The 17,964-nt window shown below is 33.9% G+C and overlaps 1 protein-coding gene across 2 annotated transcripts; it reads left to right on the forward strand.

The window, feature by feature from the left end:
• The first annotated feature begins 281 nt into the window (after positions 1-281).
• LOC135629350 (beta-galactosidase 11-like) lies at positions 282-4,515 on the forward strand. Of its 2 annotated transcripts, XM_065136578.1 has the most exons (18): positions 282-638; positions 719-814; positions 909-1,021; positions 1,112-1,178; positions 1,240-1,332; positions 1,420-1,560; positions 1,636-1,730; positions 1,823-1,928; positions 2,002-2,086; positions 2,153-2,271; positions 2,348-2,515; positions 2,604-2,785; positions 2,865-3,084; positions 3,166-3,273; positions 3,358-3,459; positions 3,527-3,672; positions 3,748-4,093; positions 4,180-4,515. In XM_065136578.1, exons 1-18 carry the CDS (start codon positions 444-446, stop codon positions 4,309-4,311), a joined length of 2,514 nt encoding a protein of 837 aa, XP_064992650.1. In that variant the 5' UTR covers positions 282-443; the 3' UTR covers positions 4,312-4,515. The 2 variants fall into 2 exon arrangements, with proteins under 2 accessions (XP_064992650.1, XP_064992649.1); XM_065136577.1 differs by having other exon boundaries at positions 2,002-2,271.
• Positions 4,516-17,964: the final 13,449 nt, after the last annotated feature.

A 17,964-nucleotide genomic window follows, 5' to 3' on the forward strand; every position in this document is an offset into this window, starting at 1 on the left:
TAGTACACTATAATCTCATTATTAGGTATGGTGGCTTCATGCTTCCGCGGAATAGATGTGGGAATGTGACCTGGTCAACCACAAAATCTTGAGAGGCTTATCGCTGGTTGTCGTTGAGTAGTCAAAAAGCGAGGAGCTCGGCCGCATACTGCTCCTCCTCCATGCAACGGCGAATGGCTGTTATTATCAGCATCGCCTTCTTTCCCGGAGCTTTTCATGGCCTCACGAGGACCGAGCCTTCCTCGCCTCCCCCTCCCTCCCTTTAAGTGCCTCCCCCCTCCTCCTTCCTCCGAGTGGGTACTGGGCCTCCGCCTCCTGCTCTCGTTCCTCGTTCATGCAGAGGACGAGCGCGGCCCCCCCTCCCTTCCATCGGTCTGTTATCTACCTTTAGAGTGTCAGGAAGACATCCTATTCCACTCCTGGAGCAAAAGAACTGAGAAGCCATGGCAGTGTCTTCGGAGACCACAGCGCGGTCTTTCATCGTTGTCTTCCTCCTCGCCGTCCTGGCCGCCACCTGCGAGGCTCGCCAGGCCAACAGCGGTGGAGGGGTGACCTACGATGGCCGCTCTCTGATCATAAATGGGAAGCGAGAGTTGCTCTTCTCGGGGTCCGTCCATTATCCTCGAAGCACACCTGAGGTAGCAAATCCTCTTAGCTTTCTTTCAGCAACATGGTGCACGACCTTTGATGTCTTATATGATTTGCTTCTGGTGATTAGATGTGGCCAGATATCATCAAGAAGTCCAAGGAAGGAGGGCTGAATGTGATCCAAACTTACGTCTTCTGGAACGGTCACGAGCCTCAATATGGAAAGGTAAAGCTGCCTCTAAATGATGCAACCGGATGAACGTACGATTCTCCAATCTATATGAAATGATTTGGCCGAGCCATGTGATTGCCTGCAACAGTTCAACTATGAAGGGAGATACGACTTGGTCAAGTTCATCAAGCTGGTGCAGAAGCAAGGGATGTACGTGACCCTTCGGCTCGGTCCCTTCATTCAAGCGGAATGGAACCATGGGTGTGCATCGATGACCTTTCTTTCCTCGTCTCTACAACTCCTAACGGCTCAGATCCTATCGGTCTCATGATCTTCTCTGATCTGTCGCAGAGGGTTGCCGTATTGGCTCAGGGAAGTCGCCAACATCACCTTCCGGACGGACAATAAACCCTTCAAGGTAATTTGCGGTACACTCCACATGTCGCTGTGTTTCTCTAAGACTTTGCTGGTGGATGCAGGACCATATGAAAAGGTTCGCGACGATGATCGTGAAGAAGATGAAGGATGAGAAACTGTTCGCCTCTCAAGGAGGTCCCATCATTCTAGCACAGGTTCAGCTTCTGCATCTCCTTCGGTTTCTCTCGTATTCTCTTCTCTTGTTGCTTCTCACTGCTCGACCATGCTTGTTCATCGACCAGATCGAGAACGAGTACAACAACGTGGCACGAGCGTTCGAGGGCGGCGCAAGATACATCAAGTGGGCAGGCAACATGGCTGTCGGCCTCGACACCGGAGTGCCGTGGGTGATGTGCAAACAGAATGATCCTCCTGGTAAAGTGGTATGTTCAGGTTTGCAGATTGATGGTGATGCTGTAGGTATGTCTAATCTAATTACCACTGTGTCATACGTGTAGATCAACGCATGCAATGGAAGGAACTGTGGAGATACATTTCAAGGCCCAGACGATCGGACGAAGCCTTCCCTTTGGACCGAGAACTGGACAGCTCAGTAAGTCCAAGTTTCCATGAAGAAGACAGCCTTCCCTTCAGTGTATCTTTGCAGGAATGAATCTAAGCAACCTCGATGCTTGCTTATTTCAGGTACAGGGTATTCGGAGATCCACCATCTCAAAGATCAGCAGAGGACATCGCGTACTCTGTGGCACGCTTCTTCTCAAAGAACGGAACACTGGTGAACTACTACATGGTATGGATTCCTTCTCCGTGAACTCGTCAGATATCAAGAAGATTAGAGAATCTATGACATTATGCGCTTGCAGTACCACGGAGGAACTAATTTTGGGAGGACAGGAGCTGCTTTCGTGATGACGAGATACTACGATGAAGCCCCTCTGGATGAATACGGTATGACGCCGGGAGCTTTCGCCATAGTCTCTTCTATCTTCATCTTAACTCATGACGTTGATTCAGGTTTGCCGAAGGAGCCCAAATGGGGTCATCTCAGGGACTTGCACTATGCATTGAAGTTGTGCAGCAAGGCTCTTCTAAAGGGATCTCCTTCCGTCCAAAGCTTCGGCTCGGGTTTTGAGGTAAGATGAGCTCGATCACCATTTTATTGAAAGCAGAGAGGAACTGAGACAATGAGATGGTTTATTGGGCTTGCAGGCTAGACTGTATGAGATACCCGAAGACAACGTGTGCGTGGCTTTCCTAACCAACACCAACGCACGAAGAGATGGGACCGTAAAGTTCAGAGGTACGGAGTACTTCCTCCCTCGCCGCTCCATCAGCATCCTCCCTGACTGCAAGACTGTGGTGTACAATAATCAGATGGTTAGTAGGCCGTGAATCCTGTCATCCTTCTTAGGCAGGAGAACAGAGGGTGTTGCAGAGTAGTGTAACTCTTGCTGCACCTCCACAGGTTAACTCTCAGCACAATGCGAGAACATTCAATCCAGCAAAGGACGATAGCAAGAACAACAAGTGGCAGATGTACGTGGAGCAGCCACCAAGCGTACGGGACACCTCCATTAAAGCCAAAGGGCCTCAGGAACTAGTCAACATGACCAAAGATACTACGGATTACCTTTGGTACGCGACGAGGTATGTTAACAGTCTTCCTCTTTACAGAAGATTCTCATCTAGGAAGATGGTTTGATGATTACAAGTTGATATTCGGCAGCTTCAACTTGGAGAAAGACGATCTATCGATGCGACATGACATCCGGCCTGTGCTCCAAGTCTCGCACCTTGGCCATGCAATGCATGCCTTTGTGAACGGCAAATACATAGGATCTGGACATGGAACCAAAATCGAGAAAAGTTTTGTCTTCCAGAAGCCGATGGATCTGCAGGCAGGAACCAATGACGTAGCTATCTTGGGGATGACAGTGGGATTGCCGGTAAAACCTGTGCAAGCTAAGTTGCTCTGCAAACTAACAGCAGTGCAATGAGGTGACTCTTTCGATGCTCCATCCATGCAGGATAGTGGAGCGTACTTGGAACACAGACTCTCCGGGGTTCATACCGTCGTCGTCCAAGGTCTCAACGCAGGGTCGTTAGATTTGTCGCAGAACGTGTGGGGGCACAAGGTACTTCACCTTCTCCTCCTTGGTCCCTATTCTACTTAAGGAAATGCAAGCAAACTCACTGGCGTTGGATTCCCCGTCGCCAAGGTTGCATTGGAAGGAGAGAGGAAGGCTATCTACGACGAGAAGAAAGTGGATTCCTTTAAGTGGGAGGACGCGAAGAGTGACTCTCCGATCACATGGTACAAGGTAAAGCACGGCATTGTCTTTTGTCTCAACACAGTCGCATCGAGTCTCTGAGCCTTGTTCTTCCCAGAGATACTTTGATGCTCCGAACGGAAAGGACCCTGTTGCTGTGGACTTGAAGTCCATGGGGAAAGGACAGGTGTGGGTCAATGGCGAAAGCATCGGTCGCTACTGGGTCTCCTACCTTAGCCCTCTCGGGAAGCCTTCTCAATCGATGTAAGTAATCAGCCAATGCCATTATGCCGATGGAAGGAACGCACGGTTACTAAGATGGTGTACGCCATGCTGCAGCTATCACGTGCCGCGATCCTTCTTGAAGTCAAAGGACAATCTCATGGTCGTCTTCGAGGAGCGCGGAGGGAAGCCGGAGGACATACTGATCATGACGGTGAAGAGGGACAACATCTGCAGCTTCGTCTCGGAGTCCAACCCTCCGCAAGTCAGGTCATGGGCCATCAAGAACAGCCAGATCCAGAGCGTCGTCAACGACTTGAAGCCAGACGCCACCTTGACGTGCACGGGGGATAAGGTGATCCGCTCCATCGTCTTCGCAAGCTTCGGTAACCCCAGCGGGATCTGCGGCAACTTCACCGTAGGGAGTTGCCATGCGCGACAGGCCAAGAGTGTGGTGGAGCAGGTAACCTTTCAAACATCCGACTTATTATAACGTGTGCGTACGTCAAGCAACTCAACTGATGCATGCATGTTGTGCTGCCATGGCAGGCCTGCTTGGGGAAGGCCAGCTGCGTGTTGCCGGTGTCGGCGGCGACCTACGGCGCGGACGCGGGATGTGAGGGGACGACAGCCACTCTCGCAGTCCAAGCCAAGTGTGCCCGGGCGAGCCAAAAGGATTGAGCTGATGCCGTTTCTTGCACTACTATTGTTCGGCAACTACGCGACCGGCTGTAATTATCGAGGAAGGGATCGAATACGATCTCGTCTTGAGCACTCTGTCACAATAATAGATAATGGATCTGATGATTACTCTTCACTCCATCATTTTCTTGAGATGAATCCTTCCTTCATTGATCTCAATAAAACCCTTCCTGCTTAGCCAAATTGCGGATGCTTCCCACTTCATGCACCAAAATGTGTATATTCGAGCAGTTAATTCCACATCAAATTAATGAAATAAAGATCATAAGCATAAACCAAATGCTTCAGATGAACCAAATCTCTTATACAGCATAACCAACGTACTGATCACTTAATCTTAAGCTATTTGTCGACTGTAATCCTTAGATAATAAAATAATAACAATACAAACACTATATACTGATTTGTTGGTATATCTCATCATATTATATCTCGGTACATTGATATTATTCAATACATATTATATCAACGATAGTATATTGATATGGATCGATAAGATTAATCTTAATCTTTGCAACAAGCATGGTTGGATTTTATAGCTTTGTAAAATTAAATTTGAATATATTAGAAGAAAAGAGAAATAGTCTATCCTTTCTTTCTCTCAATGACCAAAGCATATTTTACCCTCGATACCGACTCAATTAGATCTAAACTAACTCGATCTAGACACAATTGACATGTCATTAGTTCATCTGACTCCCTCAATTTTCGATCTCCTTGGTGCAATGATCGTTCGAACTTATAACACGAAATCCTTTCGGCACATTGACTAGGGCTCAATGTCTTAAATATACATTAGATCATATTTTCATCAATTGATTTTATCATCAAAATCCAAGATTCATCAATTGATAACCTTCTAATTCACGTTGAAATGATTTTAATCATGAATAACATCATCATATACTATTTGCATTTCTTTCTTTGCAAGTTAGGAATTTTTGTTAACAAGTTTTTTGTGTAAGCAAATCTTTCTCCCCATTTGTAATTGTCAAAAAGAAGAGAAGAATACAATATTATAATTCTTTTCTTTTTAAATCAATTTTTAAATCATGATAAAGATAAATAAATCATAAATACAAGGTAATTATACATAATGAAAATAATATCAAGAAAGATATAATATCAAAGATCATGTGAATAATAAAAGACATGATTCATTTTGATCTCCTTAAAAAAAATGAAAAGAAATCTTAGGAGACCGAATAATAAGGGAAATCTTAAGTCATGAATTTCAAAAAAAGATATTATTTTTAGTAAATAGTAAAAAGGAACATAGGAGAATAAAAGATCTTGATTCATTTATAAGAAATCTCAAGTTGTCAAAGATCATGATTCATATATTAAAAAAATTCAAGTTATAATTTCTAGAATTTACAAGAAAAATCATGATTCATAAAAAAAATCTCCTCTTAAATAATAAGAAGGAATGATACAATAACACATAATAAGAGATCTTGATTCATAAAAGATTTTAAGTTATAATTTTGAAGAATCAAAAGAAAAATAATGATTCATTTAGATAATTCTCCTTTTGTAAATAGTGAAAAAGAAATATAAGAGATAAAAGATCTTGATTCATTTAGAATAAATCTCAAGTATCATGTGAAAGATTTGGATAAAAGTTATTCAGATTTCAATAATCAAAATCACTTTCATAGTTCAAGTGATTTATAAAATAACATAAATTCATCAATCATTTATTGAAAAACTCGATTGAGAAATTTTTAAGAAAAAAATTTTCCTCTTTTTAGTTGTTTCAATTCATACGATTGAATTCATACAAGCATTCCCAAGTTTTTTTTTATTATATCAAAATCATGCATCATGTTTAAAACTGGAAAATAAGATTTATTATAAAAATCATCAAGATGAAAAGTATAACACATAATTCCAAAACATAAGATTTTAAATCATCGTTACTTTAAATCCTCATGCATAATATAAAATCATCAAGTATGATTTCATGAACAAAAAACATCTTAAATTAAGATTATTTTGTTTCGGCTAGTGAGCTTTGTAAAGTGTATTGGATCTCCGGTCATAAGCCTTGAGTATCCACTATCAAAAATTTATTTGTACTCCTAGCTTTCTATTATAGAGATGTCTACAAGAAAGATGGGTTTCCTTTAAGTACCAATTTGACTTTGGGTCCCTCATGGTTGAATTCACCTATCTTAATTTTTGATATTAAGTCATTCATGGTTCCTTTAGGAACCCAAATTAATTTATGCAAGTTATATCTTTTAAATAAATATTTATATATAAAATGACCATGTCTACTATAAAAAATTATATTTATTTTCAAAAAAAATATATAATGTGAATCATTTAACAAAAGTAGTTAGCTTTTGTTGAGTGTTACTCGTAAAACCAATTCCTTTCTTACTACGAACATAACTTTTATTGACAAGAATCATATTTAAAGATTTGCTACTAATTTTAAATTTTTCTAAAGTTTATTATAATATCAAAAATTTCTTTTTGTATGAATCTAACTCTTCACATTTAGTGCAAAAGCTCATTTTTAAATTTTTTAAATTCATTAGAAAGAGAAGAATGATTCTTTTTTAGCAATTTAAAATTTTTACTAACTAATTTAAATTTATCATACAAATTATTAAATGTATCAAATAATTCATTATAAGGTAAAGAAATTTCGGTTGATTCATTTACCTCGTTGAGAGCCATTAAAGCGAAGTTCACCACTTCATCTTCATCGGTTTGCTCCTCGTCTTCGGATGTACTCGATTCGTCCCAAGTTACCTTGAGTGCTTTCTTCTTCTTTGATAGCTTCTTCTTTTTTTAAGTTCGTTTTTGTTCTTAGATTCATGTTTTATGAATTTTTTGAATTTTCTTGTAGGGAGTTCAAGGTCATCATCACTTGAGCTTTCACTTGAGTGATCTTCTTTTGTTCTAAGTGCCAAATCCTTTATGTTATTTGGAAGATTATTCTTATGTTCGTCATATGTCATACATATCATTTCATAGGTCATTAAAGACCCGATAAGTTCTTCAAGTAAAAAATTGTTCAAGTCCTTTACCAAGAGCTTTCACACTATTGACAACATCTATAAGGGTATACATATCAATAATAGTTTCGCTTGGCTTTATTCAAAACAATTCAAAACTATACATCAAGAGATTAATTTTAGAATCTTTAACTCTACTTGTGCCATCACGTGTGATTTCTATTAAATATCATGTGCAGTTTTACATATAGAAACACAATTAAATTTATTTTTGTCTAAAGCATAAAAGAAAGCATTCATCGTTTTAGCATTCAAAGAAAAAATCTTCTTCTTCAAATCATTCTAATTGTTCATTAGTTTAGAAGACTTTTGAAAATTATTTTCAATAATATTCCATAAATTAAAATCCATAGAAAGTAAAAAAAAACTCTCATAAATATTTTTTAATATGTGTCGATCGTCCTATTAAACATAAGAGGATGAATGATAGAGTGACCATCTAGATTATCGGTAAAAGTCATTCTCTTGAGTGTTAAACTAATCGAGAAAAACTTGGCTTTGATACCAACTATTAAGACTGAAATCGACACTAAGAGAGGAGGGGGGGGGGAATTAGTGCTTTCGTAAAATCGCGTAGATTCGAAAACTTTATTCGATGAAATCATATCGAATAAATATTTAACTTAAAAACATATAAAACCACAGTGAGATTAAGAAATCAGTTTGCAAAATAAATGAAAAGTATAAAGTATTTACAAACCAGATTTATAATGGTTCTTTCACTACCAAGCTTCTTTTAACGGACGAAGATCAACTACCATTATAAAATTTTCTCCTTTTCATAGGCTTAGGAGAGAACTTTTACACCTCTCTCTTTTACACTTAGACCTTATTTCTCCCTTTAGAAGAACTTCTAAATACTAGGAAGAGATGACTCTATACTTTAAGAGAGATTGTACACTTTTTTTTTAAGCATACTTTCCCTTTTCCCCTCTAATTCTTATTTAAACAAGAATAGCTAGGGTATTTATAGACTCCAAATGACTTCAAAAATAGAGCCAAAAAGTATCTTTGTTGAATCTCGAATTTTGATGATGAAACCAATTGAGAGTGTGATTTAATGTTCGTTTAAGTGACGCAAGGCTAACATTGATCAGAAAAGATAAACTGATTAAAGTAGAAGGAATCAGACGTTAGACCGGAGCAAACATGTCAGAAGATTAGACGTCAGGTAGGAGGATTGATCGACGTAGAAGGCTTCAGACCATGAATTCCATCATTGGGCCAAGAAGATTGGATGTTGTGAGAAGACAACATGTCAATTGGACAATATATCGAAGGAGAGGACGAAGCACCGGAAGAACTACTGACATGTTGGACAACATAGTCACTTGTAATCAATTATGTCTAGATCGAGTTAGTTTATAGTTTAATTGAGTCGGTTTAGAATATAATTAAACCAACTCAATTAGGGATTAATTGGGCCCGAAATATGACTATTTTGGGCCAAGAGAAAGGCCCATTCAGTGACCCATGTTTGGGCTATGTTAGGCCAAGTGGAAGGCCTAAACAATCACCAAACAGGTGAAACCGTTGTGACACAATCTCCGAGACTATGTCAGGCAGTAGTACCGCTAGTCTTGGCGGTGGTACCGTTGAGTGTCAGGGTGTCAGGCGATGGTACCGCCAGACTAGGCGATGGTACCACCCAGTGTCAATGCTGCAAGCGGTGGTACCGCCTAACACAGGTGGTGGTACCGTCCGTACCCGGGAAACCGGGGGTGAGATATTTTTAAGCTCAAAGTTTGAATCAACTTGAGGCCTATAAATACTCATCTCATCCCTAGTTAACATACATACAATTGAGAGCAAAAAAGGAAACAAAACATTATTGCAATTGTGTGTGAACTCCTCTCAAATCTTAAGTGTTAATATAGTTCGAGAGAGGAGTAAGGGGGATTATAAAGGTTCTCTCCTGAATCTGTCAAAAAGAGAATTGATTTGTAAGGGTAGTTGATCTTTGCCCATTGAAGGAATATAGATAGTGGATGCCGGTGGCCTCGACAGAAGAGGAATCGGTGAAGTGGATGTAAGTCACGACGACCGAACCACTATAAAAATCTGGTTTGCATTTCTTTTAAGTAATTTACTTTACTGCAAACTATTTTACTTAGCTTATTGCCTTCAATATGTTTACGAACACAAGATTTTAAGTTATCTTTGAAGTTTGATTTTTATCATACGAAAAGATTTTTAAAACTGATGTAGTTTTTTTATTGCTGCACTAATTCACCCCTCCTCTTAGTGCCGACTCGTTCCTAACAGTCTCATCTTGGGTTTTCGGGATACTGGTGGTACAACCATCATTATTGGGCAATACCATCGTTTGCTAAACTGACAACTAGTGATACCACCGCTTGTCAGTTTGATACTAATACTAGGCGGTACCACCACTTAATCTGATAGTACCACCACTTGATATAGTTTGAGAGACAGTCTAGGCGATATCATTGCCCAGTTTGGCGGTGCCATCACTTGGGCTAGTTATAAGTTACTGAATGAGCCTTCCACTTGGCCCAAAATAGTCCTAATTCGGGTCCAGTTGCCTCTAATTGAGTTGATATTATTTTACCCAAATACCGACTCAATTAGATCTAAACTAACTCCATCGAGACCCAATTGATTACAAACGTAAATCCTATGTTGTTCAGCATATCATTGGTTAATCCGACGATTCATCTGATCCTTTGATGTATTACCTAATCGGCATGTTGACTTCCATAACTTTCGATCTCCTTGGTGCAATGTCCGATCCTTCGGTTCGATGCCTAAACTTATGGCACGAAGTCCTTCCGGCATGTCAACCAGTTCTCTGGCCCGATGTTCAATCTTCCGATATGTTCTACTCTAGCCCAACGTTTGATTCTTCCTATGTCAATCAATTTGTCTTTCCTTGATCGAGTTTAGTTCTGCATCACTCAAATGCACATTAGATCATATTTTCATCAATTGATTTCATCATTAAAATCCGAGATTCAATACTTTCTCTCTATTAAATATTAATTTACCAACTTGAAAGAAAATTGATAATTATTTAATTTTAAATTAATAAATTTATTTATATTTTTGAGATAAGTGATATAGGAAATACTTCAATCATGGACTTGGATCACCGAATGGTCAAATATCGAGCATTAAAAAATTATCATGCAAAAAATTGAATGTCGAGCCGAAGGATTGATCGATGTGCTGCAAATCAAACTTCGTGCTATAGGTTCATGCATAATACTGGAAAGATCAGATATTATGTCGGAAGATTGGATGTCGTGGGAAAATCGACGTCGACGAAATGACAATATGCAGAAGGAAAGAAAGATGTGTCGAATGTTCAAATGAAATGCCAGAAGAATGAATGATCTACTAGAATAGGGTATAACATATTGAAAGCTTCGTTAATGTGCTATATGTGTGATTGATTTATCAAAGTCTTTATTGAGATCATTATAAATCAATTTGAGTTATTATCAAGCCAAAATCATGCCAACTTGTCAAGAAAGCCATTGGGCTTGAATTAGGCCGAATTAGGTTTGTTAGAATATCAAATTGATGGCCTAAACCATGCTTAGGTGGTGGTACCACTAGGACTAAGTAGTAGTACTACTTGAATTAATCAAAAAGTATAATTTATGTTTTTTCGATGTTTTTGATAGTGGTATGATCTATGTTGATGGTGATACCGTCTGGTTCAATGATAGTACCATTAGGGCTATTTGGTTATAGTGGTAGTACCATCTAGTGTCGATGATAGTACTACTCGTACATTGAAATTTTGGGAATTTAAATTTTTGGCTTAATTTTAAAAGTCTTTTGAGGCCTATAAATACCCCCACTTTGGCTTGGTTGATGGAGCATATATTCCTAGATAATAAAGTATTATAAACTCTTATTTTAAACATAGTTTAAGTTTCTTACTCTTGAATTTGTTATAATTCTAAGTTATAGGAGATGAGAGATCTTGTATAAAAAAAGAGTGTGAAGGTTATCTCCTCAACTTGAAAAATGAGAAAGTTATAAAAATGATAGTTAATCTTCGCCTATTGGGAAGAAGATAGATCGTAAAAGCCGATAGTCTCAAGGAAAGAGGAATTAGGAGTGGACTTAGGTCAGAAAGATTGAATTACTATAAATCAATTTGTCTCTCTTTACTTACTCATTATCTGTGACTTAGAACAAGACTTAGTTTTGTTCTACAACTTTAACTTGGTCAATCAAGTTTTCAAAACATGTTAATTTATTAATCAAGATTTAAAATCAATTAAAAATGTTATTGCACTTATTCAACCCCCCCCCCCCCCCCCTTAATTTCATTAAGATTCTAATAATTGGTATCAAAGTAAGGTTCTTTCATTTGGATTAACACCCAAGAGAGAATAAATGATATTTTCAAGCAATCAAGATTGACACTCTATCGTCCTCCTATATTCAATGGGATGGATTACTCCTATTGGAAAACATAAATAAGGATTTTCTTACTTTTTAATAATTTTGATTTATGGAATATTATTGAGTTTGGTTTTCAAAAATTTTCTAAACTAATGGAAGAATGAAATGATTTTGAAAAAGAATATTTTTTTTAAATACTATAGTTATGAATGTTTTATTTTATATTTTAAAAAAAATAAGTTTAATCGAGTTTCTACTTGTGATATGACGTATGATATACGACACACACTTGAAGTTACTAATGAAGATGCAAGTAGAGTAAAAGAATCCAAAATTAATATTTTTGTTTATAGTTATAAATTATTTAAAATAAAACAGAACGAGTCTATTGGTAATATGTATACTCATTTTACAAAGGTTGTCAATTGATTAAAAGCTCTTGATTAAACTTATACTAATTTTGAATTAGTGAATAAGATCTTAAGGTATTTCATTAAAAGTTAGGATCCAAAGGTATTGACAATCTAAGAAGCCAGAAACTAAGCAACATTCTTGAAGAATTGAAAAGATCTTTATATATAAAACAATGAAAAAGAAAAAAACCTTCAAAGGATGAATATAGCTCTCAAATCTAAAGAAGATTATTTGAGCAAAAAGTTAAATGATAATGATAAAGATATAACATTTATTACAAAAAGATTCAAAAAGTTTATGAGAAAAAAAATAAGATAGTTGAGAAGGAAAAAAAAAAGTGAACAAAAAAAAAAAGTAGTCTTATCTTATGAGTGCAAAAAATCGAGATACTTAAAAAATAAGTATCCATATTTGAACAAGAACATGTCAACCTAAAAAAAAAAAAGTACTCAAAGTAACATGAGATGAATCGAGTGAATTCAAAGTAGAAGAATAAATCAATGAAAGAGAAGTATCAAATTATGCATTAGCAACTTTCGACAATGAGGTAATAAATTCTCTCAAAACTTCCTTATGAAGAATTAGTTGAAGCATTTTATGATTTATATGATGAACTCAAAAAGATTGGCAAAAAATATAATTCACTAAAAGAGGATCATGCATTAGTTACTAATGATTTTAATATATTAAAAATTTAAAATTATATAATCTTAAACTTAAAAAAGAGTCATTTCAAAAATCATATGCTTTAGAAAATACAAAAAAAGGACCTAATTGTCATGAATGAGAAACTAGAAAATTACTTACAAGAATCAATTGATAGTAATAAGATAATAAAATCTCTTAAAAAGAAAAACATGTTTTACTATAAACATTAGAAAATTTAAATTAAAAATAAGTCACTTGATATGATTTTTGCTAAACAAGACTGTATATTTAGAATATAAGGTATTAGTCTCACAAGTAATAGAACATATCAAAAGCCAACTAAATTTGTAAAATGATTGATACTATATATTTCTCATAAAATTAAATATAATTTTTGTGAAAAATTTAATCGCTATCGTTACACATGATTTCTAAAGAAATATAGTCATTCTAAATTAGTTTGGGTTCCTAAAAAAATAATAAATGATTTGAATCCAAAAAGCAAGAAAGGTAGATTTAACTATAAAGAATCTAAAGTTAAATAAGCACTTCAAAAAAATATTTTTTCTTGCATCCAAACAAAAGTTAGGAGCAAAAGATATTATCTTAATAGTAGATCCTACAAACTTCTTAAAACTTACTTGTCAATACGAAGGATATGTTACATTCGAAGATAATAATAAAGAAAAAATTATTAGTATTGAAAATATTAGTAACAAATCAAATATCTTAATTAAAGATGTGCTTTTGATAGATGATTTGAACACAATTTAATAAGCATTAGTCAACTTTATGATAAGGGATATAATATTAAATTTGAACATTATGCTTGCATAATAGAAATATAAAAAAATAAATATATGATAGTTTTAAGAAGTGATAATGTTTATAGTATTGATCTTGATGATTTTAAATGATAATGCATGACTTTGGTATAGGGGATTAGGATATGCTAGTATGAAATTAATTTTATAAATTAAAATTAAATAACTTGTAACAAGAATGTCTAAAATTAAATTTGTTAAATATAAAATTTGTGATGTGTGCCAACTAAGAAAAAATATATATATATAGTAGCTTTAAACGAAAAAATCAATTAAGTACCTCTAGACTATTATAACTAATTCACATGGATTTATTTGGACCTATTGATATTATAAATCTAGAAGGTAGTAGATATACTTTTGTAATTATTGATGATTATATACTTCTAAGCAAATAAAAATGATTGTTTCAAATATTTTACCAAAATTTATAAATAAGTTCAAAATAAAAATATTTTATGGTTTTTTTAATTCGTAATGATTATGATGATGAATTTAAAAATCATGATTTTTAATAATTTTATGATTTGAATGGGTATAATTATAATTTCTTTACTCCAAAAAAATTGTAATAAAATAGAATTATTGAGAGAAAGAATAGGAGCTTAGAAGAGATGACAAAGATAATACTTAATGAACATAGCCTACCTAAATACTTTTGGGTCAAAACCATTAATACAATTTCCTATGCTATGAAAATGGTTCATATAAGACCTTATTTATCTAAAACTCCTTATAAATTATAAAATAATAAAAGACTCAACATCTTGTATTGTAAAGTTTTTAATTATAAATATTTTATTTTAAATGATATGGATGTCTTAGAAAAATTTGATACAAAATCAGATGAAGGTATTTTTCTTAGATATTCCTCTACCTCTAAAACTTATCAAATTTTCAATAAGAGATACTTAGTCATTGAGAAATATATTCATGTTATTTTTGATAAATCTCTCACAACTAAGAAAAAAATTTTGATGATGATTTTAAAGTTGAAAAATTAAATTTGAATGGTGATTCTTCTTTCTAAAGAAAAATTATATTTACTTCTAAAAAAATCTTACTTAAGGAATAAAAGTATATAGATGCACATCTTAAAGAGCTAATTATTGAAGATACATTAAAAGGTATTCAAACTCATTCTTTGCTAAAAAATATTTATGCAAATGCTGATTTACTCATAAAGAAATCTTACTTAAAGAATGAAAGTATATAGATGCATATCTTAAGGAGCTAATTATTGAAGATACATTAAAAGGTATTCAAACTCATTCTTTGTTAAAAAATATTTATACAAATACTGATTTTTTTTTATCTCAAATTGAGCTTAAATATATTAATGATACTCTTAAAGATGACTAATGGATCTTAACAATGCATGATTAAAGACCCTTTGCTATTTGTTCTTGTATGATTATTTTTTTTTTTTGCTAATGACTAAAGGAAAGATTTATCTAAATGAATTATGATATTTCACTTGACTTCTAGTTGTTCACTACTTGAGAATTATTTTATATGAATCAAGACCTTTTACTATTTGTTCTTTTAACTCTTTCTTTATGCTAATGAATAAGAAAGATATTTATATAAACAAATCATGATCTTTTATTTAACTTCTCGGTGTTTATAACTTTGAGATTTATTTTGTATGAATCAAGACCTTTTAATATTTGTTCTCCTATGATTGTTTTTTTTTTTGTTAATGACTAAGAAGAAGATTTATCTAAACGAATCATGATCCGAGATTTAATTTGTATAAATCAAGACCTTTTACTATTTATTCTTTTATGTTTTTTTTTGCTAATGAGTAAGGAGGAGATTTATCTAAACGAATCATGATATTTCACAACTTAATATTTATATTGTATAAATCAAGACTTTTTACTATTTGTTCTCCCATGATTCTTTCCTTTTGCTAATGATTAAGAAGGAGATTTATCTAATTGAATTATGATCTTTTGGCATTTACGACTTTGAGATTTATTTTGTATAACTCTTTTATATTCATGACTTGTATACTCCATTTTGTTGATGATAAAGAAAAAAAAAGTAACTCATATTTTTTGTTGATGATAAAGAAAGCGAAATAGTGATTCATGTGTAGCTTGTATGCCAAACAAGGAGACTTATGATGCTTTTATAATTTTTTATTAGTAGTAACTCATGCCTAACTTTTATTAATTATTTTTTTAAAATTTAAAATTTAATTGAATATTTGGGCTTGCAATGATAATACCAATAAGATCAAATTTGTCTGAACTTGAATTCAAGACTATTATTGAAAAAATATTATTTTGAATTTAAATTCATCATATTTCTAAGATCGCATACAGATAAGGAGAATCTTATTATAACCTCACTATCAATTCACCTTTCAATATCCATAGATTCTTCATGTACAATAATATTAATATAATTTTTATTTTTACATAATTGAAACATTGATGGGGAGGGGGGGAATAGTACCATGATACTATGGTATTACTTTATTCTTAAAAGGAGAAATAGTAACTCATATTTTTTTTTATTAACAAAGCATATTTTTATTAACCAAGAGGGGAAAATGGTGACTCATGTATTAATAGGGAGAGTTATGATATGTTATGATTTTTTTGTTATTATTGTTTGATTTATACAAATGGTTAACTTATATTTATATTTTGATTGATATTAAATATTGATAATTATTAAATTTTGAAACTTAAAATGATTATGATTATAACTTGAAATTTGAAACTTAATTGAACATTGATTTTTGGGCTGATTAAATCATAATATTGACAACATCAAATTTCTTTCAATTTAAATTCAATGTATGTATTTAAAAGGATGTAAGACCATTTGAGTTCAAATTTATCATAACATTTTAAAATGATAAATAAATAGTGGAGTCTTGTTAAAACCTTGTTATCAATTGATTGTCATCATTAAAAATAAAGAGATTGTTGAATCCCGAATTTTGATGATAATACTAATTAATAAATTTATTGGATTAAATATGCTTTTGAGATAAGTGATGTAAGAAATATTTCGATCACAGACATGGATCATCGAAGGGTTAACTATTTAGTAGGAGAGTCGAATATTGTATTGAGAAACTACCATGTCGAAAATTAGACGTCGAGTTAAAGGATTGGTCCACATGTTGCATATCGGACTTTGTGTTATAGGTTTGGGCATCATGCTAAAAGGATCGAATATTGCGTTAAAAGATTAGATATCGTGGGAAAGTCGATATGTCGGTGGAATGGACGATGTGTCAAAGGAAAGGATAATATGTCGAAGGTTCGACAAAGTGTCGAAAGAATGGATGATATGCCAAAATAGCATATAACATACCAAAAGCTTTGTTTATATGTCGCATGTATGGTTGATTTATTAAAGTCTTAATCGAGATCATTATGGATCAATTTCAGTTAGTATTAAGCCAGTTAGAAGGTCAAATCAGTAGCCTAAATCAGGCCTGGATAGTGGTACCACTAGGCCCAAGAGGTAATACCGCTTGAGTCAATCGAAAATCATTATTTGTGCTTTTTTGGTGTTTCCATAAGTGTATCGCCTATATCGATGGTAATATCACTTAGGCCGGTGGTAGTATGCCAAAACCACCTAGTTACGACAGTAGTACCACATATACCCCGAAAATTCAAGGATTTAATTTTTTTTGCTTAATTCTTAAAGCCTTTTGGGTCTTATGAATACCCTACTCAAGCTTGGTTGATGAAGCATCTATTCTTAAACAAAAATATTATAAACTTTAATATTAAGTAGTCTCCTTCTCTTTTTAAGTTTAGTTATAATTTTAAGTTATAGGAGGTGAGAGATATTGTGTAAAAAGATAATACGAAGGTTATTTTCTTAAGTTGAAAAAAAAGAAAATTGTAACAAGGATAATTGATTTTCGTTTATTGGAAAGAATATTAATAACGAAAGCCGGTGACATCGAGAGAAAAGGAATTAAGACTGAACATAGATCGAAAAGACCGAACTACTATAAATCGATTTGTCTCTCTTCACTTGCCTTTTACTTGTGACTTTGTTTTATTCTATTTACTTACAACTTTAACTTAGATCAATTGAATTTTTAAAATATATTGATTTATCGATTGAGTTCTAAAATTAATTAAAAATATTATTGTACTAATTCATCATTTCTTAATATAATTAAGATGATAACAATAATTACTACATAGAATCATATTTTTTTTAACATCACTAAGGATCATTAACTTTATAATAATGAAATATAATGCATATGATATTAATGTATATACTAATTGTTTTATACGAGACAATTGACTCAGTAATTTTATTGAGCCCCATTCATAATT

Source organism: Musa acuminata, chromosome BXJ3-1 (assembly GCF_036884655.1).
Source record: "Musa acuminata AAA Group cultivar baxijiao chromosome BXJ3-1, Cavendish_Baxijiao_AAA, whole genome shotgun sequence".
Lineage (NCBI taxonomy): Eukaryota > Viridiplantae > Streptophyta > Magnoliopsida > Zingiberales > Musaceae > Musa > Musa acuminata.